Genomic DNA, 21,462 nt, shown 5'->3' with positions numbered 1-21,462 from the left:
TGGATATGTCTTGAATTATTACAGTGAATGTGGGAATAAAATATATTCCAAACAATAGTGACGATGAGGAATTGTAGTGAATTAATTTTCCAGACTGCTACTGGAGAGTCAGCTCCTTCAGAGACAGAAACTTCTCATATTTATCTTTGAATCTCAGGAGCTTAGCCCAGGTTTGGCACATTGTAATCAATAAGTAGATGTCTGTTGAATGAATTCGCGACTGATAAGGGCTGAATGACTGTGAGAGGTAAGTTAACATTTCCTTAAATGTCTGGGTCTTAAGCTTACCAAACAGGTGGGACAATAAAACACAACGAAGGTGGTTACCTAGTTTGTTACAATTCATTAGAATGGTTTTGCAATAGGCTGTAGGGCTCCCGAGTTTGTTAGATTCATTCTAGGACAGATGGTGTTCATGCTTTTCTCAACTGGAACCTTGGATGTTTCTGCCTTGCTGAGGCTATTGATCGAGAGCTTTTCCTGGAATTATAGATGGCCCAAGAACTGTCAGATCCACTTGGGACCATGTTGGCAAGCTCCCATGGATGGAAAAGGGCAGTGGAAACCAGATTTGGTGTTCTTCAACCTGGATCGAGACTTCGTATCTCCTACCAGAGAATTCTGCAGAGCAGTCCCTGGGCTTCCTTCTCAGTCTCTTGTGGATGCCTAATTAGTGTTCATTGTCACTAATCACTTTTAGTTTGATAAAAGTTTTTGCTATCAAAGGACTGATCGTTTGAAAATGTTAATATTTGGATTTTAATCTTTGGGGACTAGATGTAAAATTGCACTCTGGCAAATTAGAGACTTGTGGTGGTTTTCATATCATTTTAGTAACTTAAACAGTAGATAACATTTAAGATGTGGGCTGTGTGTCTTTTATGTTACATCGTGAGGTCTGTCTCAGACTCCTCTGTGTTTCCAGGGGCAACTCCAAATTAAGTACCTGGAACAATGCCTGGCATACATTAGATGCTCAATAAAAGCTGGTTGAAGGATTGACTCAATACTATCTCTGTCCCCCAACCCCTGCAGCTAGCTAATCTAGAAACATTTGAAAGACAGCTGGATAATTCTGAGCCATTCAGGAGTCCAGATTAGTATTAAAAGAGACTGAAGACTGGGCATAGTGCAGACAGATCATTTCTCCAGAGAGCTCATTTTCTCAACTGACTCCTGAAAATTCTACAGGGTAGACGTTTATGTTATGGCATGAAATTGACTCATCTAGTCAGAATTTTAGGAAAATAAAAGATATTTACATAGAAGCAGATTTGAAGAGCACTCCTAGCCAACTACTGTTTGAGCAAAAACTCAGTCTTTCAGATAAAGCAATTTTCTGGATTTTTTTTCATTTAGCTGTGAAATTTTGTCATACACTTTAGTGAAATGATTTTTTGTTTCAAGGGTAAACAGGAAGCATGGATGCATGATAATGACCATTTGTAAAAGTCTTTTGAATTACAACACTTAAGTTCTGGACTTAATTTCTATATTATGGCCTAAAATCAGCTAGTAAACTCTCATTTATCTAGACATGTTTTCCAGACCTTAAATGCTGACCAGTGCTTTCCACTGTAGAATTAATCACAATTGATGAAAAATGTTCCAAAATGCAGATGTTTGATTTTTGTCTTCTATTTTTATTACCATTTAACACAGCTATTTGTCTACAACTCTTTTGATTCCTTTCACACAGAGAAAATTCTTCTTGTTTCACTGCAAATTCTACCAAAGCCTGTTTAACTTCGTCCCCTTCATGTTACAAATACTAACAGGGAGGGACAGGAACCCCCAGGGTCAGCAAACAATAGTAAGAAGGAAGGACTATGTCTGAAATGGGACCCTGTTAAGACAGAGTTGTCGCCAAATAATCTATCATTCCCACCAAACAACCTGGGGCAATTTAGTCCTGAACTTCCAGTACTGTTGCCATGGTTTCTAGACAAAGACAGGAGGGCTGCATTCCAATTATATCCTTCAGAATGACAGATAACTGCAAAATAGGAAAGTGAGGCAATAAAGTCTCAGGTCACTCAGAAGAGATGTGATAGATACAAGTGACAGAGAAGTGCAAGATGCAAGTTTATGGCTGCCTAAAAAACACTTTTGTGATTTAGAATGCAAAATATATATTTTGCAAACTCTCCAGATTTTCCATAGCAATTTGATCCACCAACCAGTTTATTATTCAAAGCCAGGCATCTCTTGCTTAATAGGAATTTTCTGAATAACACTTTAAGCTTAAAGAATTCATGAATTAAGAAAATTCAAGAAAAAAACCTCTTGAACTGTGAAAACTAAAAAATATCCCTTGAATTTTGGTGATACTGCAAATATAGCAATGCCATTTTTTTTCTTTAATGCTTCGAGAATTCATTAATGCTTTAATGCTTTTCTTTTTTTCTTTAAGGATGAAATGTAATATTCTGTTCTTCCAATTCAAGGTGCAATTGTAAACTTTGCACCCAGCTAATATTTGAACAATATCTGAGAATCAATAGTAGTTTTTCAGGATCAGCAGAAATTTTGTTGCTGTATTAATAGACTTCAGTGTGGAGACTAGTCTTAATGAGAGAAACCATTAGGTTGGGATCAAAAGGTTAACAGTGAACTTGAGAATGGTGTTGGTATATATAGTTTGGATGTCAGAAAATTTCATGTTTCTGCATTCTCTGCAATTAAACAGAAATGTAACATTTTAATCCGTAAGTGACATTGGGTAATTTATTTTATTTTTTACAATTTAAAAAAATTAATAATCTTTAACATTTTAAATCTGTTTCTTCATCTGTAAAATGCAATGAGAATACCCACCTTTTAGAGTTATGATTTTAAACTAGATAATGCACACAGAGCACTCAGCTCAGCATCTGGTGTGCACTGTTGTCAGATGCATTTTAACCAGAACAACTCCATCTTGAATAGAGGCTGGGCAAATGAGGCTGAGACCTCCTGGGCTGCATTCCCAGGAAGTTAAGGCATGCTTAGTCACAGGATAATGTGGGAAGTCTGCCCAAGATACAGGTCATAAAGACCTTGCTGCTAAAACAAGTTGCAGGAAGGAAGCTGGCCAAAACCCACCAAAACCAAGATGGCAACAAAAATGACCTCTGGGTGTCCTCATTGCTACACTCCCACCAATGCCATGACAGTTTACAAATGCCATGGCAACATTAGGGAGTTACCCTCTAGTCTAAAAAGGGGAGGAATGAATAATCTACCCATTGTTTAGCATACAATCAAGAAATAATCATACAAATGGGCAACCAGCAGCCCTTAGGGCTCCTCTTCCTATGGAGAAGCCATTCTTTTATTCCTCTACTTTCTTAATAAACTTGCTTTCACTCTACTCTATGAGTTAACTTGAAGTCTTTCTTGAACAAGATCCAAGAACCGTCTTTTGGGGTAAGGATCCAGACCCCTTTCTGGTAACACTACTAAGTAAAGGTAGTAGATGCTATTTCAATAGTTACTAGTATTATTAGTATTACCTCCTGGCACACACAATGTAACAAAGTGTACAACTATTGCTGTAACAGAAGACCCCAAAAAACATTAGTAAATTCAAATATTTTAAACAATGCATCTATAAAAGGTCTTAAAAGTGCCTTAGATGTGAAATTACATACGTTTGAGTGGTGGGGAAAGCAAGCACTAATTTAATAGAAGGTATTTCAGGGATTACTGCCACCACAGTGAGAGGGACATTTCTAGATGTTCTGAAGACTACAATTATGCTTCCTGAGTTTCACTTTGGTGATACTTATCATACGACACTTTGAAGACAACATAACATTTCTGTTAACACGTTGAATATAGCTGTTACACTTTAATAAAATCAGTTTTATCATTTGCTTTTTATGCACAAATTTTAAACGTTAGCTATATTCTTGCATTTGACTTGTACTATATTCAAAATGCATTTTTTCCTCAGCAATAACTGGTTTGATTTTATAATAGAAGTACTTAGCAACAACTGATTTACTTAAGAGATTTCTGTATGAGAAATGTTGCAAGAATCCACCTACATTTCTAATAAAGAATGACTGTAATCAAGGTAAAAGAGAAAAAAAGTTTTCTTTTACTTTATGAGACCCTTTTTTTTTTTTTAATACCCATTATGGGCTGGGCGCGGTGGCTTATGCCTGTAATCCCGGCACTTTGGGAGGCTGAGACAAGCGGATCACAAGGTCAGGAGATCGAGACCATCCTGGCTAACACGGGGAAACCCCATCTCTACTAAAAATACAAAAAGTTAGCTGGGCGTGGTGGCGGCGCCTGTAGTCCCAGGTACTTGGGAGGCTGATGCAGGAGAATGGCGTCAACCTGGGAGGTGGAGCCTGCAGTGAGTGGAGATCGCGCCACTGCACTCTAGCCTGAAAAAATAAAAAAAGAAATAAAATACCCATCTTGGCAGTTTGGAGTATAACCTTTTGCTCTTTTTCTTCTTTTGGTTAGCATCTTCATATGTTATCACAATTATTTTTATTTATAAGCTCTGAAATTTGATATTTTATCCTAAATATATACATGTGTGTATATATATGTAATAAAGTATGTAATTTTACTGATCAAAGTAAGTAGAGAACTGGGCAATTTCAGATAAAAATAATCAAAAAACTTGCTCATACGAGACATATGAAGAAGAGCTGTACATTGTCATTTGTATTTTTTTTTTGAGACAGAGTCTTGCTCTGTGGCCCAGACTGGAGTGCAGTGACACCATCTCAGCTCACTGCAAGCTCCGCCTCCTGGGTTCACACCATTCTCCTGCCTCAGCCCCCCGAGTAGCTGGGACTACAGGCACCCGCCACCATGCCCAGCTAATTTTTGTGTTTTTAGTAGAGATGGGGTTTCACCATGTTAGCCAGGATGGTCTCTATCTCCTGACCTCGTGATCCGCCCGCCTTGGCCTCCCAAAGTGCTGGGATTACAGGCGTGAGCCATGGCGCCCAGTCACATTGTCATTTGTATTTTTAAGTTTCCTCTTCTGTTATTGCAATTTTGAAACAATTGCTTAAGATCAAAATCTGGCCTACTCTTTCTAGAAAACATACAAAGATCAAAAACTTCAGTAACTTGATTTATTTCATTTTAATTTGTCTTAATTCTTCTACCTGTATGTTTTAAGTGCTTTAGAAGGAACACACTCGGTAGTGGAGCAGCAGATCTATTACAGTACCAAGTTTCCTCCCTGCAAGTGAAAGCTTGAATTATTTCTTTTTGCATATGACATGGCTACATCTCACTGAAAGATTAGAAGGAAGTAGTTTCTCTCATTCAAAAGCTTACTTGGGAGGAGCGACATCACCAAAATGGCAAAATAGAAGGCAACCTGCTCATATCCCCCTACAAAAACAAATATTCTGCACCCATCCACAGTCAAAAGTCTCTCTGAAGAAGCTTCAACATTCAGGTAGGAGTTTGTGAAACCCCAGTGGAGCCCAAGACCTAGGAGGGTTGTTTTGAGAGTGCAGACCAACACCAAGGTACATGTTTTGCCCCATCGAGCTTGCTTCCAAGTTCAAGCAAGGAAACAGACCTGTCCCCCAAGGAACTTGGTTATAGCTCCATTTTGCTTTAAGCCTACAACCAAAACTACTTGTCAAGAGGTTTGGAAGGACTCTTGCACATTAGCATATTGGAAGAAAGGCTCATCTGCCCACTGACATCAATTTAGGCAGTGAGCCTGAAAATTGCCATGGTGTTGCTCTAACCTCTCTCAGCTGAGGTCCTAACTCAGAGCGGCTCTCACAAGGACCCAGAGGGTGAATTGCCCATACCTTGCAGCCTGAGTCTCAGCCTGTCTAAATAGGCTCTCCAATCTCTGGCCCACAGCAGGTCTCTAGGGGGCCTACTCCCAGCTCTAAACCCTCCTGTTGCAATCAGGGGACTATCCTGTCTGTGCAGAGATTTGCTGAAAGACATGCATCCCTCTTAGCCAGTGAGACCAGGCTTTCCAGCCTCTATGCACAGCAGATCCCCGAGGGGGCTCAATCTCAGCTTTCACCCCTCCCACTGTAGTTGGGGAGCTATCCTGTATGTGCTCAGACCTGCCATTCTGAACCAAGATGTTTGCCTTTCTGAACCAAGGAGATGGTTCTACCTAGCTCTGTCACACAGAAGATCCCAAGAAGGCCTAGTCTCAGCTCCAGTCTCTCTTGCTGCAGTTGGAGAATTATCCCATCTGTGCAGGGACCTGCTGGGAGAGGTGGACCCATCTGAGCCATTTTGACAGGAATGCTAGCCTCTGTCCCACAGAAGACCTCTAGGAGGCCCAGAATCAGCTCCCAGCTCTCCTACTGCAATCAGGAAACTGTCCTATCTGTGAAGGAACTTGCTGGGTTACATGCACCCTCTGAGCTGAGACTGGGGTTTCCAGTCTCTATTTGACACCAAATTGCAAGATGGCCTAGTATCAGTTTTGACCCCTCCTGCTGCAGTCAGGGAACTATGCTATCCGTGCAGGGACCTGCTAGGAGACATATACCAGTTTGAGCCAATGTGACAGGCACCCTTTCTTCCTTCCCATAGCAGATCCTGAGGGAGTCCAGTCTCAATCCCAGTCCTCCTTGTTGCAGTTGAACCCATCCTGCCCGTGGAGGGATCTGCTGGGAGACATGCTGGTCTGGGCCACTGGGACAGTCTTCTAGGCTTGAGCCCCTGTCCAGAGTTTCCACACAGCCCAAGTATCTTCTCTGGGCATTCCCCAGGTCTGTCTGGGCTGAAAAACCACATCAACTTGAGAGTCCTTCAAAGACTTGTAGAATGCCTGGGCCTAGGGGGTTCTTTACTGCTGAAATGGTTGCAGTGATTATAGCTGGACTCAGGAAACATAATAGTCAGTCTGCTTAGAATATCTGAAAAGCCCTTGGAAGAAGAACAGGCACAAACAAAACTGGGCAAAGAAGACTAAAATAAATACCTAATCACTCAATGTGTAGACATTGTTCCACATTCACAAGCGTCAAAACATGAAGGGATATATGACATGACCAAACAAACAAAGTAAGGTACTAGAGATCAACCCTAAAGTGAGGAGATGTGTGACCTCTCAGACAAAGAATTCAAAACAACTATCTTAAGGAAGTCAATGAACCTCAAGAAAACACAGATAACCCAAAAACTTATCAGAGAAATGTAACAGAGAGATTGAAATAATAATAAAAATCATACAGAAATCCTGGGTGAAAAATACAATGAATGAAATGAAAAATGTAATAGAAAGCATCAATAGCAGAACAGATCAAACAAAAGAGTCAGTGAGCTTGAAGATAGACTATTTGAAAATATATAGACAGAAGAGAAAAAAGAAAAATAATAAAAAGAAATGAAGAAAGCTTATGGGTCTATGGGACAACTTCAAACGGGCAAATATTCAGTTTATTGGAGTTAAAGAGGGAACTGACACGGACAAATGAACATAGAGTTTGTTTAAAGAAATAGCAGAGAGCGTTCCAAACCTTGAGAGATATAAATACCCAGGCAGAAGAAAGTGAAAAGTCTCTAATTTTATTCAACCCAAACAAGAATACCCTAAAACATATTATAATCAATCTCACAAAGGTAAAAGACAAAGAAAAGTTCTGAAAGCAATGGGAGAAAAAAGCAAACAACATTTAAGGGAGTTATCACATGCCTGACAGCAGGCTTCTCAGCAGAAACCTTACAGGACTGGAGGGAGTGGAACCATATATTCAGAGTGCTGAAAGAAAACAAACAAATAACAAACAAACAAACAAAAACAAGAATAGGAAAGATTTTTCCAGACAAACAAAAGCCAAGGCAATTTATTGCTACTAAGCTGTCCTATAAGAAATGCTAAAGGAAGTCCATGACACCGAAAGAAAAGGACATTAATTTGATTATTATACTAATATTGTAATCATGGTGTGGAAACTGAATCTAGTAAGAAAACTAAAAGACAAAACCATTAAAAATAATAACTACAACAAGTTGTTAAGATATATGCAACATGAAAAGGGAAACTGTGACATCAAAACTTAAAATGTGAGGGGAGAAGAGAGGTAAAGTGTATAGGGTTTTTTTTTCAGTTTGTTTCTTTTCTTTTTCTTTATTTGCAATCAAAGTTGGCATCATTTTAAATAACTTGTTATAACTATAGGATGATTTTTGTAAACATCATGGTAACCACAAAGCAAAAATCTATAATTATACAGTAAAAATGAAAAGTATAGAATATATACACTAAAGTAAAGCAACAAATGAAAAATACTATCAGAGCAAATTACTTAACCACAAAGACAGACAGGAAAAAAGAAAGAAGGGAAAAGAAGAGTTACAAAGCAACTAGAAAACAAGTAACAAAATGATAGTAGTAAATCCTTATCAATAATAGCATTGAATATAAATGAACTAAATTCTCCAATTAAAAGACACAGTGACTGAATGAATTAAAAAAACAAGACCTGACTTATGCTGCCTATAAGAAACTCAGTTTATCTATAAAGATACCCATATACTGAAGGTGATGGGAGAAGAAAAGTTATTCCATGCAAATAGAAATAAAAAGAGAGCTAGAGCAGCTATACTTATGTCACACACAAGAGACTAAGTAAAAAAAAAAAAAAAAACCCCAAAAAACAGTAAAAAAGACAAAACAAGATCATTATATAATGATAATCAATTCAGCAAGAGGATATAACAGCTGTAAATGCATGAGCATCCAATATCAATACCAAAACACCCAGACACATAAAGCAAATATTAACATTTCTTTTCTTTTTTTTTTTTTTTTGAGACAGAGTCTTGCTCTGTTGCCCGGGCTGGAGTGCAGTGGCTGGATCTCAGCTCACTGCAAGCTTCGCCTCCCGGGTTTACGCCATTCTCCTGCCTCAGCCTCCCTAGTAGCTGGGACTACAGGCGCCCACCACCTTGCCCGGCTAGTTTTTTTTTTTTGTATTTTTAGTAGAGACGGGGTTTCACCGTGTTAGCCAGGATGGTCTCGATCTCCTGACCTCGTGATCCGCCCATCTCGGCCTCCCAAAGTGCTGGGATTACAGGCTTGAGCCACCGCGCCCGGCCACAAATGGACCTAACAGACATTTACAGAACATTTCATCCAATTAATACGTAATACAGATTCTTTTCATCAGCACATATGACATTCTCCAGGATAGACTATATGTTAGGCCACAAAAAAAAGTCTCAACAAATTAAAAAATATTGAAATCACGTCTGACCACAATGGAATAAAGCCAGAATCAATAAAAAGCAAAACTTTGTAAATATACCAGTACATGGAAACAACATGCCCTGAATGACCAACGGGTCAATGAAGACGTTAAGAAGGAAATTGAAATATTTCTTGAAACAAAATTGGAAACACAACACACCAGAATGTAGGGGATACAGCAAAAGCAGTACAAAGAGGGAAGTTTATAGCAATAAATGCCTGCATAAAAAATAGAAAAACTTCAAATACTTCAAATAAACAACCTAATGATACACCTCAAGAAAAGCAAGAACAAACCAATCCTCAAATTAGCAAAATCAAAGAAATAATAAAGATCAGAATATAAATATGTGAAACTGAGACAATAAAACAGTGCTTGAACTAAGATGGTTAATTAGACATAGCTGAGACACCTCTCCCACTGAGAGGAACCAAAAGATTGAGTAAACCATCACACTTTGAACAGATCTTCTGAAAGAAAATACTGAAAGTTGATAGGTGACATAGACACCATGTTTGAAGAGGGAAGAAGCTGGGAAGCTTGCCTGGAATTGGGGAATGTTGAGGACCAGCTCCCAAACCTGACTAGGTCCTAAGGAAAGGGCAAGTCAAGGAGCTCTGGGACTCCACACTTCCACTGTGGACATCTGGGATCCTAGATACATGAGGTCCTATGACCTCCATAGGCATTTGAATTGGCAGAGGGAACTGCCTGGAGATAAGGCAGAGGAAGAGCACAAACCTGCATAGATCCCAGAAGGTTTTGCAGTGCACACTACAGCTGCAACAAAATGTGACCATAGGTACCCATCCCCCAAGGCTCTCTATCTTGTTCTGAGTGACTACAGCTCCTGCTTTCTGCCAAGCTGGGAAAGAGCAGGGCTTGGCTATTTCTTCCATGAGACTGGGGTGCATCTGATCTATGTGCCCCCTTGTCGACCAGATCTTCCCAACACTGCCTGCCTCGTCACTCCCTCAGGAAGGTGCCCACAGCGCAGCTTTCATTGTCCTGCCTGAGTGTTTTGCTGGTTGCCTGGGAGTAGTTTGGCTCCTTCCAAACTACTCAGCTCTGGGCAGTGAGGGATCAGCAGACAAAACTGTAGGCCTGGTCCCAAAACCCCCAGGATTCGAGTACACTGTCCAGGGGTTTGGAGCTGAGATCTTTGGCTTGAGTTTGAGGAGGGGAGGACCCTCCACTCTCAGAACACTTAGAAGAATGATACATTGGTTTGTGTGCTGGTGTGGGAGCTGCGTGTCCCTCTCTTGACAAGACTGTTTTGGGAAGGGTGTGGCCTATTAGCCAGTAATACCTTTTTCCTCAGGGATCCCTACAGCGTGGAACACCTGGAACTGCCCAACAATCTTGGCACAGAAGGTTTGGGACAAGCCCAACTGTCAGACCCACTCCTGGGGCAGATGCTGCAGGCTTACTGGGTTGGGCAAGTGTGAGCTGGGTTGGCCCCACAGCTGTCTGCTGGGCTAAGAACAGCAGGCCGTGGGTGCCACATGTATGGTATTACTGTCCTGCCTGGGCATCCTCTGCCCTTGACCCACTGCATCACCAGACCACCTGCAGACACACGCCACAACCTGTTCTGACTCTGCCAAGCTCAGAGGACCAGTAGGTCCCTAAGTAACTGTGGATTTCCTGGTGACGTAAACCTTGCCTTGGGCTGCCCCTGAGGGAGGAGGGAAAGCAGTTTGCCAAAGTTTCACTTGAGACTAAGAAATCACGGATGCAACACCAATAATTGAAAAGGGCTCTACCAAGACCCCAGAATGGAGTTGGTGAGGGAGTCATGTCTTGCACCCCATCTCCCATCTCCAGGCCACTAAAGAGTAAGGGCATATGGCATATGCAGCAGTAACAACAACAAAAAGGTGCAAGTGCATATGCAGCAGTAAAAAAAAAAAAAAAAAAAAAAAAGCAAAAACCACATACACACACACACACAAACAAAAAAATCAAAAAAAAGAAAAAGAATTAAAAATATGAACAAAGCCGACAACACAACAGTAAGCTCCAAGGAGAACTTGGCTAAGAGTCTATCTTCTGGCCCTTACTCTTAAGCGCCATGTACTGGTTCAGATCCTGAATTACACCACCAAAGAAAAAGTTTCTTTAACACCCAACACCTGTGAAACCCAAAGCAGGAAACTATCCACAAGTAAGGAGCCCATACAGAGCCCTGACCACTTGAAAGCATTCAGAAATGAAGGCAATCAACGATACACAGCATACACCACAGTGAAACCCTCAAGGGAAAAATACTATATAAAAACAAAAGGCCTCATCCATAGTAGAGCAATTTAAAAAGGAAAAACAATTGCCAGCCTCCTCATATGAGAAGGGCTCTGGCAATTCAAAAAATCAGAGCATTTCTTTACATCCAAAGGATTGCACTAGCTCTCCAGCAATGGATCCTAACCACATTGAAATGTCTTAAATAACAGACATAGAATTCAGGGTCTGAATGGCAAGGAAGCTCAATAATAAAATCCAGAATTTGGATGGCAAGCAAACTCAACGAAATTCAAGAGAAAATTGAAAGCCAATGCATGGAAGCCAGAGAAACAATTTAAGACTTGAACAATGACATGACCATATTAAGAAAGAACTAAACTGAACTTCTGGAATTGAAAAATTCACTATGAAAATTTCAAAATACTGTTGGAAGTCTGAACAAAAGACTAGACCAAGCAGAGGAAAGAATATAAAAGCTCAAAGACCCAGTCAGACAAAAATAAAAAAGAACTGAAAATATGAACAAAGCAACAATAAATATGGGATTATGTAAAGAGACAAAGCCGATGACTTCTTGGCATTCCTGAGAGAGAATAAGAGAGAATAGGCAATTTGGAAGACATATTTGAAACTATAATATATAAGAAAATTTCCAATGTTGCTAGAGTGGTTGAAATGTAAATTTGAGAAACTCAGAGAACTCCTGTAATATACTATACAAGATGACCATCCCCAAGACATACAGTCATCAGACTTTACAAGGTAAATGCAAAGAAATAAATCTTAAAGGCAGCTAGAGTAAAGGGTTATGTCACTTTTGAGGGGAACCCCATCATAACAGCAGAAACATTATAAGTCAGAGATTGGGGGCATATTTTTAGCATTCTTAAATTTAAAAATTCAAAACAAGAATTTTATGTCTCCTCAAGCTAAGCTTCATAACTGAAGGAGAAATAAAATCTTTTCCAGACAGGGAATTTGCTACCATTAGATCCGCCTTACAAAAGATATTAAAGGGAGCTCTAAACAAGGAAATGAAAAATCGATAACAGCTACCACAAAAACATATATAGACCCTAAAAAGTCTATAGTCTATAGACCCTATAAAGCAACTACACAATTGAGACTATGAAGCAACCAACCACTGACACCATGACAGAATCAAAACCTCACATATCGGTCTAAATGGCCCACTTAAAAGGCACAGGGTGGCAAGTTGGATTTAAAAAAAAAAGACCAAATCTTCTGCTGTCTTCAAGAGACTAATCTCCCATGTAATGACACCCATAGGCTCAAAGGAAAGGGATAGAGAAAGATCTATTATGCAAATGGTAAATGATAAAGAGCAGAGGTCACTATTCTTATATCAGATAAAACAGACTTTAAACCAAAAACAGTAAAAACAGACAAAGAAGGTCATTACATAATGACAAATGGTTGAATTCAACAACAAGACTTAGTTATTATAAATCTGTATGCACCGAACATTGAAGCACCCAGATCATAAAACAGGTACTTCTAGATTTATGAAAAGACTTAATCACACAATAATAGGGACTATTCAAAACCACACTGGCAGTGTTAGACAGGTCATTGAGGCAGAAAACTAACAAAGAAATTCTGGACTTAAATCCAACACCTGACCAATTGGACAAAATAGACATCTACAGAATACCCCACTTAACAGCCACAGAATATACATCCCTCTCATTGGCACACAGAACATACACTAACCTCAATGACATGCTTAGCCATAAAGCAAGTCTCAATAAATTCAAAAAAATCAAATTCATACTAAGCATATTCTCAGACCACAGTGGAATAAAAATAAAAATTAATACTAAGAGTATCCCTGAAAACCACACAATTACATTGAACCTAAACAAGTTGCTCCTGAATGACTTTGGAGTAAATGGAAACAGAAACATAACATACTAAAATCTCTATGATGCAGCACAAGCAATATTAAAAAGAAAGCTTACAGCTCTGAACACCTACATTAAATTAACAATTTAACATTACACTTAGAGGAACTAGAAAAACAAAAACACACCAACCCCAAAAGTAGCAGAAAAAAGTAAATAATGAAAGTCAGAGCAGAATTAAATGAAATTGAGACTCAAAAATCATTACAAATGATCAACAAAATAAAAAGTTGGTTCTTTGAAAGGATAAACAAGATCAATAGACTGCTAGCTAGATTAACAAAGAAAAAAAGAAGATGCAAGTAAACATAATCAGAAATAACAAAGAAGGCATTACAACGGATTCCGCAGACATAAAAACAATCCTCAGAGACTGTTATGAACACCTCTGTGCATACAAGTTAGAAAATCTAGAGGACATGAATAAATTCCTGGAAGTACACAAACTCCCAAGATTGATTCAGGAAGAAATGGAAATACTGAATAGACCAATATCGAGTTCTGAAATTGAATCAGTAGTGAAAAACCAGCAAACAATAAAAGCCCAGACTAGATGGATTCACAGCCAAATTTTACCAACCATACAAAGAAGAGCTGGTACCAATTCTATTAAAATTATTCCAAAAAATCAACGAGAAGGGACTCCTCTCTAACTCATTCCATGAAACTAGTATCACCCTGATGTCAAAACCTGACAAAGACACAAAGAAAAAAGACAACTACAGGTGAATCACCCTGATGAACATAGACACAAAAATCCTCAATAAAATACTAGCAAACCAAATTCAGCAGTACCTTAAAAAGCTAATTCACTATGGGATGCTAATTCATTCCCGGGATGTAAGGCTGGTTCAACATATGCAAATCAATAAACATGATTCACCACATAAACAGAATTAAAAACAAAGCCCATATAATCATCATAATAGATGTAGAAAATGCTTTTGATAAATCCCATTATCCTTTCATGACAAAAACCCTCAATGAACTAGGCATTAAAAATATGTATCAAAATAATAAAAGATATCTATGACAAACCCATAGCCAACACCATACTGAATGGGCAAAAGCTGGAAATATTTTCCCTAAGAACTGGAACAAGACAAGGATGCCCATCCTTACCACTCCTGTTCGACATAGTACTGGTAGTCCCACTTTCTTTAAAAGAAAGAAACATAAAGCATCCAAACAGGAAAAGAAGTCAAATTACCTCTCTTCACTAATGATATGATTCTATGCCTAGAAGACCTCACAGTACCATAGTACTGGTAGTCCTACTTTCTTTGGGCAAAAGAAAGAAACATAAAGCATCCAAATAGGAAAAGAAGTCAAATTACCTCTCTTCACTAATGATATGATTCTATGCCTAGAAAACCTCACTGACTCTGCCAAATGGCTTACAGACCTGATAAATGACTTCAGTGAAGTTTCAGTATACAAAATCAATGTACAAAATTTAGTAGTATTTTTATACACCAATAACATTCAAGCTGAGAGTTGAATCAAGAATGCAATCTCATTTACAATAGCCACACACACAAAAGCAAATGTAGGACTACACTAACCAAGGATGTAAAAAATCTCTACAAGGAGAACTACAAAACACTGATGAAAGAAATAATAGATGACATAAAAATGAAAAAAAAAATCCATGCTTATGGGTTGGAAGAATAGATATTGTTATAATAGCCATACTATCCAAAACTATCTATAGATTCAACGCTATTTCTGTCAAATTACCAATGTCGTTTTTCATAGAATTAGAAAAAAACTATTCTCAAATTCATATGGAAGCAACAAAAGAGCCCAAATAGCCAAGGCAATCCCAAGCAAATAGAACAGAGCTGGAGGTACCACATTACCTAAAATCAAACTGTTCTACAAGACTACAGTAATTAAAACAGGAGGGTACTGGAACAAAAACACAGATAGAGCATGGGAGCAGACTGGAGAACCCAGAAATAAAGCAGCATGCCTACAATCAACTGATCTTGTACAAAGTCGACAAAAATAAGCAATGAGAAGAGAACTCCATATTATATAAATAGTGCTGGGATAACTGGATATCCACTTGACAAAAATAAGCAATGGGAAAAGGACTTCTTATTCAATAAATAGTGCTGGAATAACTGGATATCTATGTGCAGAAGAATGAAACTGGACTCCTACCTCTCACCATATACAAAAGTTAACTCAAGATAGATTAAAGACTTAAGTGTACGACCTCAAACTATAAACATTATAGAAGAAAATCTAGGAAATGCTTTTCTGGACATTGGCCTTGGCAAAGAATTTATGACTAAGAACTCAAAAGCAATTGCAACAAAACCAAACATTAACAAGTGTGGCCTACTGAACTTAAGAGTTTCTTCACAGCAAGAGAAACTATCAACAGAGTACACAGACACCCCACAGAATGAGAGAAAATATTTGCAAACTACGTATCTGACAAAGGTCTAATATCTAGAATCCATAAGGAACCTAAATGAATCAACAAATAAAAACCAAATAACCCCATTAAAGTGTGGGCAAAGGACTCTTCTCAAGAGAAGACATACAAGTGGCCAAAAAACATATTGATACATGCTTAACATCACCAATTATAAGATAAATGCAAATCAAAACCACAATGAGATATCATCTCACACCAGTCAAATGGCTATTATTAAAAAGTAAAAATAGAGGCCGGGTACGGTGGCTCACGCCTATAATCCTAGCACTTTGGGAGGCCGAGGCAGGCAGATCACCTTAGGTCAGGAGTTCAAGATTAGTCTGGCCAAAATGGGGAAACCCCATTGCTACAAAAAATACAAAAATTAGCCAGGCGTGGTGGCAGGTGCCTGTAGTGCCAGCTACATGGGAGGCTGAGGCAAGAGAATTACTTGAACCTAGGAGGTGGGGGTTGCAGTGAGCCGAGATAGCACCATGGCACCAGCCTGGGCAACAGAGTGAGACTAGATCTCAAAAAAAAAAAAAAAAAAAAATCGGTAAAAATAGAATATGTCAGCAGGGCTGCAGAGAAAAAAGAACACTTATACACTGCTGGTGGGAATGTTAATTAGTTCAGCCACTGGGGAAAGCAGTTTGGAGACTTCTCAAAGAACTAAAAATAGAACCACCATGCTGGTGGTTGGTTGCTGGTTCTAAAAATAGAACCCAGCAATCTCATTACTGGGTATATGTTCAAAGGAAAATAAATCGTGGGAAAATAAACCATTTTACCAAAAGACACATGCACTCACATGTTCATTGCAGCACTATTCATGATAGCAAAGACATTGGATCAACCTATGTGCCCATGAATGGCGGACTGAATAAAGATAGTGTGGTACATATACACCATGGAATACTTCACTGCCATAAAAAATGAACAAAATCATTTCCTTTGCAGCAACATGGATGCAGCTAGAGGCCATTATTCTAAGCATATTAATGCAGTAACAGAAAATTAAATACCACATGTTTTCATTTATAAGAGGAGGATAAGCATTGGGTACACATGGAAATAAATAAGAGAACAAAAGTCATTGATCACTACAAGAGGGGTGGGGAGTAGGGGGTCAATGGTTAAAGAACTACCTATTCGATACCATGCTCACTATCTGGGTGATGCATTCAATTATAACCCAAACTGCAGTAGCACACAATATTCACTTGCAACAATCCTGCACATGTATCCCCTGAATCTAAAATAAAAGTTGAACTTAAAAATAGATACTATAAAACAATACAAAAGATCAATGAACTGTAAAATTGATTTTTTTTTTGAGATAGAGTTTTTTGCTCTTGTTGCCCAGGCTGGAGTGCAATGGTGCAATCTCGGCTCACTGCAACCTCCGCCTCCCGGGTTCAAGCGATCCTCCTGTCTCAGCCTCCTGAGTAGCTAGGATTAGAGGCAGGCGCCACCATGCCCAGCTAATTTTACATTTTTAGTAGAGCCGGGGTTTCACCATATTGATCAGACTGGTCTCGAATTCCTGACCTTGTGATCTGCCTGCCTCGGCTTCCCAAAGTGCTGGGATTGCAGTTGTGAGCCACAGTGCCCGGCCAATTTTTTAAACAGATAAACAAATGTAACAAATCTTTAGCTAGACTAAGAATGGAAGAGAGAAGACTCAAATAAATAAAATCAGAAGTGAAAAAGGAGACATAACAACTGAGACCTCAGAAGCACAAAGGATTGTTAGGGACTACTATGAACAACTATACACCAAAATATTGGGAACTTAGAAGAAATAGATAAATTCTTGTAAATACACAACCTATGAAGATTGAACCATGAAGAAAAAGAAAACCTGAAGAGATCAGCAATGAATAATGAAATCAATGCAGTAATAGTCTCCCAGCGAAGAAAAGCCCAACACTTGATAGATTAATTACTGAATTCTACCAAACTTTTAAGGAAGAACTAATACCAATTCTACTGTAACTATTTCAAAATATCGAAGAGGAGAGAATTCTTCCAAACTCATTCTATAATGTCAGTATTATCCTGATACTTAAACTAGACAAGTACATACACATACAAAATCTATAGGCCAATATTCCTCATAAACATAGATGTAAAAACCCTAAACAAAGCATCATTCAATAAGACATTAAAAAGAACATTCACCATAATGAAGTGGGCTTCATCCTAAAGGCATAAAGATGGTTCAACATATGCAAATCAATAACTATGATATATCACACCAAGAGAATCAAGGACAAAAAGATTACGATCATTTTGATACATGCTGAAAAAGTATTTGGTAAAATTTAACATTCTTTTATGATAAAAACTCTTAACAAATCGGATATAGAAAGAAAATACCTCAATATGATAAAAGCCATACATTACAAACCCACATGTAAAATCACACTGAAAGGGGGAAAATTGAAAGCCTTTCCACTAAGATTTGGAACAAGACAAGGATGCTCACTTTCAACACTTTTATTTAACCTAGTTCTGAAAGTCCTAGCCTGAGTAATTAGGCAAGAAAAAGAAGCAAAGGGCATCAAAGTTGTAACGGAAGAAGTCAAAATATCTTTGCAGATGACATGATCTTATTTTTAGAAAAACCTAAAGACTCCACTAAAAGTTCTTGGAACTGATGAATTAATTCAATAAAGTTGCTGTACACTAACAGAAATCAATCTGAAAGGAAATCAAGAAAACAATCCCATTTATAATAGCTCAAAAATACCTAAGAATAAATTTAACTAAAGAAGTGAAGTAATCTGTACAAACCAATGATGAAAGAAATTGAAGACACATAAAAAATGGAAAGATATACCATGGTCATTGGTTAGAAGAATTAATACTGTCAAAATCTCTACACTACCCGAAATGATATAAATAATTAATGTAATCCATATCAAATTACCGAAGACATTCTTCACAAGAGACAGAAAAAAATCCAAAAATTTGAAGGGAACAAGAAAAAGACCTAAATAGCTAAAGTGGTCCTGAACAAAAAGAACAAAGCAGGAGGCATCACATTACCTGATTTCAAATTATACCACAAAGCTATAGTAACCAAAATAGCATGGTACTGGCATAAAAACAGATGCATACACCAATGGAACAAAATAGATAACCTAGAAGTAAATCCATGCACTTACAGCCAACTCATTTTTGACAAAGTTGCCAAGAACATTCAATGGGGAAAAGTACAGTTTCTTCAATAAATGATGCTGGGAAAATGGGATATCCATAAGAAGAAAAATGAAATTAGATCTTTATCTTTGATCATGTACAAAAATCAACCAAAAATAGATTAAAGACTTAACTATATGACCCCAAACTATGAAACTACTAGAAGAAAACGCTGGGGAAACACTACAGGACACTAGTCTGGGCAAAGATTTTTTTTTGGGTAATACCTCAAAAGCACAGGCAACAAAAGCAAAAATAGACAAATTTACATCAAGCTAGAAAGTTTCTGTAGAGCAAGGAAACAATCAACAAAGTGAAGAGACAACCTATAGGATGGGAGAAAATATTTGCAAACTATCCATCTGACAAGGAAATAATAACCAGAATATATAATGAACTCAAACAACTCAATAGTAAAACCTCCCAAATAATTCAATTAAAAATGAGCAAAATACCTGAATAGACATTTCTCAAAAGAAGACATACAAATGGCCAACAGGTATACGAAAAATGTTCAACATCTTTAGTCATCAGAGAAATGCAAATCAAAACCACATTGAGGTTATATCTTATCCAAGTTAAACTGGCTATTATTTCAAAGACAAAAAATTAAAAAATGCTGGCAAGGATGCAGAGAAAGGGGAATGCTCCTATACTGTTGGTGGAAATGCAAAGTAATATGGAAATTAGGGGAAGAGTATGGAGGGTCCTCAAAATACTAAAATAGAACTACCATATAATCTAGTAATCCTACTGCTGGGTATATTTTCAAAAGAAAAGGAATCAATATGTAGAAGTGATATCTGCATTCCCATTTTTTTGTGGTGATGGTCTCAATAGTTACCTAAGTGTCCATCATTGGATGAATGGATAAGGAAAAGGTAGTATATACACACAATGGAATATTATGCAGTCATAAAAAGGAATGAAATACTATCATTTCCAGGAACACAGATGGAACTGAAGGTCATTATTTTAAGTGAAATAAGTCAGGCATAGAAAAACATCCCATGTCCTAGTTCATATGGGGAGCTAAACAAGTTGATCTCATGGAGGTAGAAAGTAGACTGGTGGTTACCAGAGGCTGGGAATAGAAGGGAGTCGGGGTGGGGAGGGGGTAAAAAGAGAATTTGGTTAATGAGTACAAAAATACAGTTAAACAGAAGAAATACGTTCTAGTATTTGATAGTACTGTAGTGATATAGTTTGGTTGTTTGTCCCCTCCAAATCATATGTCAAAATGTGGTCCCCAGTGTTGGAGGTGAGGCCTGGTGGGAGGTGTTTGGATCATGGGGAATGGATTCCTCATGAATTAGGTTTAGCGCCATCCCCTTGCTGGTGAGTGAGTTCCTGTGAGATCTGGTTGTTTAAAAGTGTGTGGCAGCTCACCCCTGTGTCTCTTGTTTTTGCTTTCACCATGTGACATGCTGGCTCCCTGTTGCCTTCCACAATGATTAAAAGCTTCCTGAGGCCCTTACCAGAAGCAGATGCCAGCACCACCTTCTTGTGCAGCCTGCAGAACTGTGAGCCAATTAAACTTCTGTTCCTTATAAATTACCCAGTTTCAGATATTTCTTTATAGCAATGCAAAAATGGCCTTACACAAGTAGGGAGATTATAGTTAACAATAATTTATTATATATTTCAAGATAGCTAGAGGAGAATTCCTAACACAAAGAAAAGATGAATGTTTGAGGTGATGGATATCCCAGTTACCCTGAATTGATCATTATGCACTGTACACATGTATCAAAATTTCACATGTACCCCACAAATATGTATAATGATTATATATCAAGAAAAATAAAAACAAAAACCAAAAAAGAAAGAAACTACAAGAGCTCACTTGGGAAGGTGACATGTCTATTATCATTATTAAGTCATCCCAGAACATAGGTCACAAAGCAACATGCTGATATTCTATCAGAATTGTCAAAATTACGTAGACATAGTGTGAAGAGGGTCTTGGGGCTTACCTTAAAAGAGATTTCATACTGTTCTCCGCCCCAGATTTCTAAACCTGGATCATAGCCACCCAATTCCCAAAACCATTTCCGATCCACAGCAAAGAGACCTCCAGCCATAACAGGAGACCTGTGAAATGAACAAAATAATCTTTAAAGGACTATGAACATTACAGACAACGGCATTTTGCTTGAGAAAAAAGTAAAATTCAAGATATGTTTTAGCGGTCAGCTGTGTGGAACTTTTCAGCACTGGTTTTCTGTAAATGGGTATAGGATTCTCTTGGGTCTGTCACCGAAGTGGACATGGGTGGGGAGGGAGAAAAATTCTTGTGAGCATTAAATATTTGCAGTTCAGGTTTTAATGCAACAATTGCCTTGCAGAGCCACATTTGCTCCACTTGTTTATCATTAATGAGAAATATTACTACATGAGTAATAATGACCCATAAAGTGATAAATATCACTCAATTTTATGGTTTTCCCCAAAG

General features: G+C 38.2%; 1 protein-coding gene across 2 annotated transcripts in view; it reads right to left on the bottom strand.

Annotated features, from left to right (window-relative positions):
• GALNTL6 (polypeptide N-acetylgalactosaminyltransferase like 6) overlaps positions 1-21,462 on the bottom strand; it is a 1,250,966-nt gene that overhangs the window by 138,678 nt on the left and 1,090,826 nt on the right. For both annotated transcript variants that reach the window (XM_033215693.1, XM_033215694.1), the window contains exon 7: positions 20,984-21,101. In XM_033215693.1, coding sequence (XP_033071584.1) covers positions 20,984-21,101 — 118 coding nt within the window. The remainder of the gene's footprint in view (positions 1-20,983; positions 21,102-21,462) is intronic.

Source organism: Trachypithecus francoisi, unplaced genomic scaffold, assembly GCF_009764315.1.
Source record: "Trachypithecus francoisi isolate TF-2019V2 unplaced genomic scaffold, Tfra_2.0 Lachesis_group1, whole genome shotgun sequence".
Lineage (NCBI taxonomy): Eukaryota > Metazoa > Chordata > Mammalia > Primates > Cercopithecidae > Trachypithecus > Trachypithecus francoisi.
This window is presented reverse-complemented; position numbering and strand designations above follow the sequence as displayed.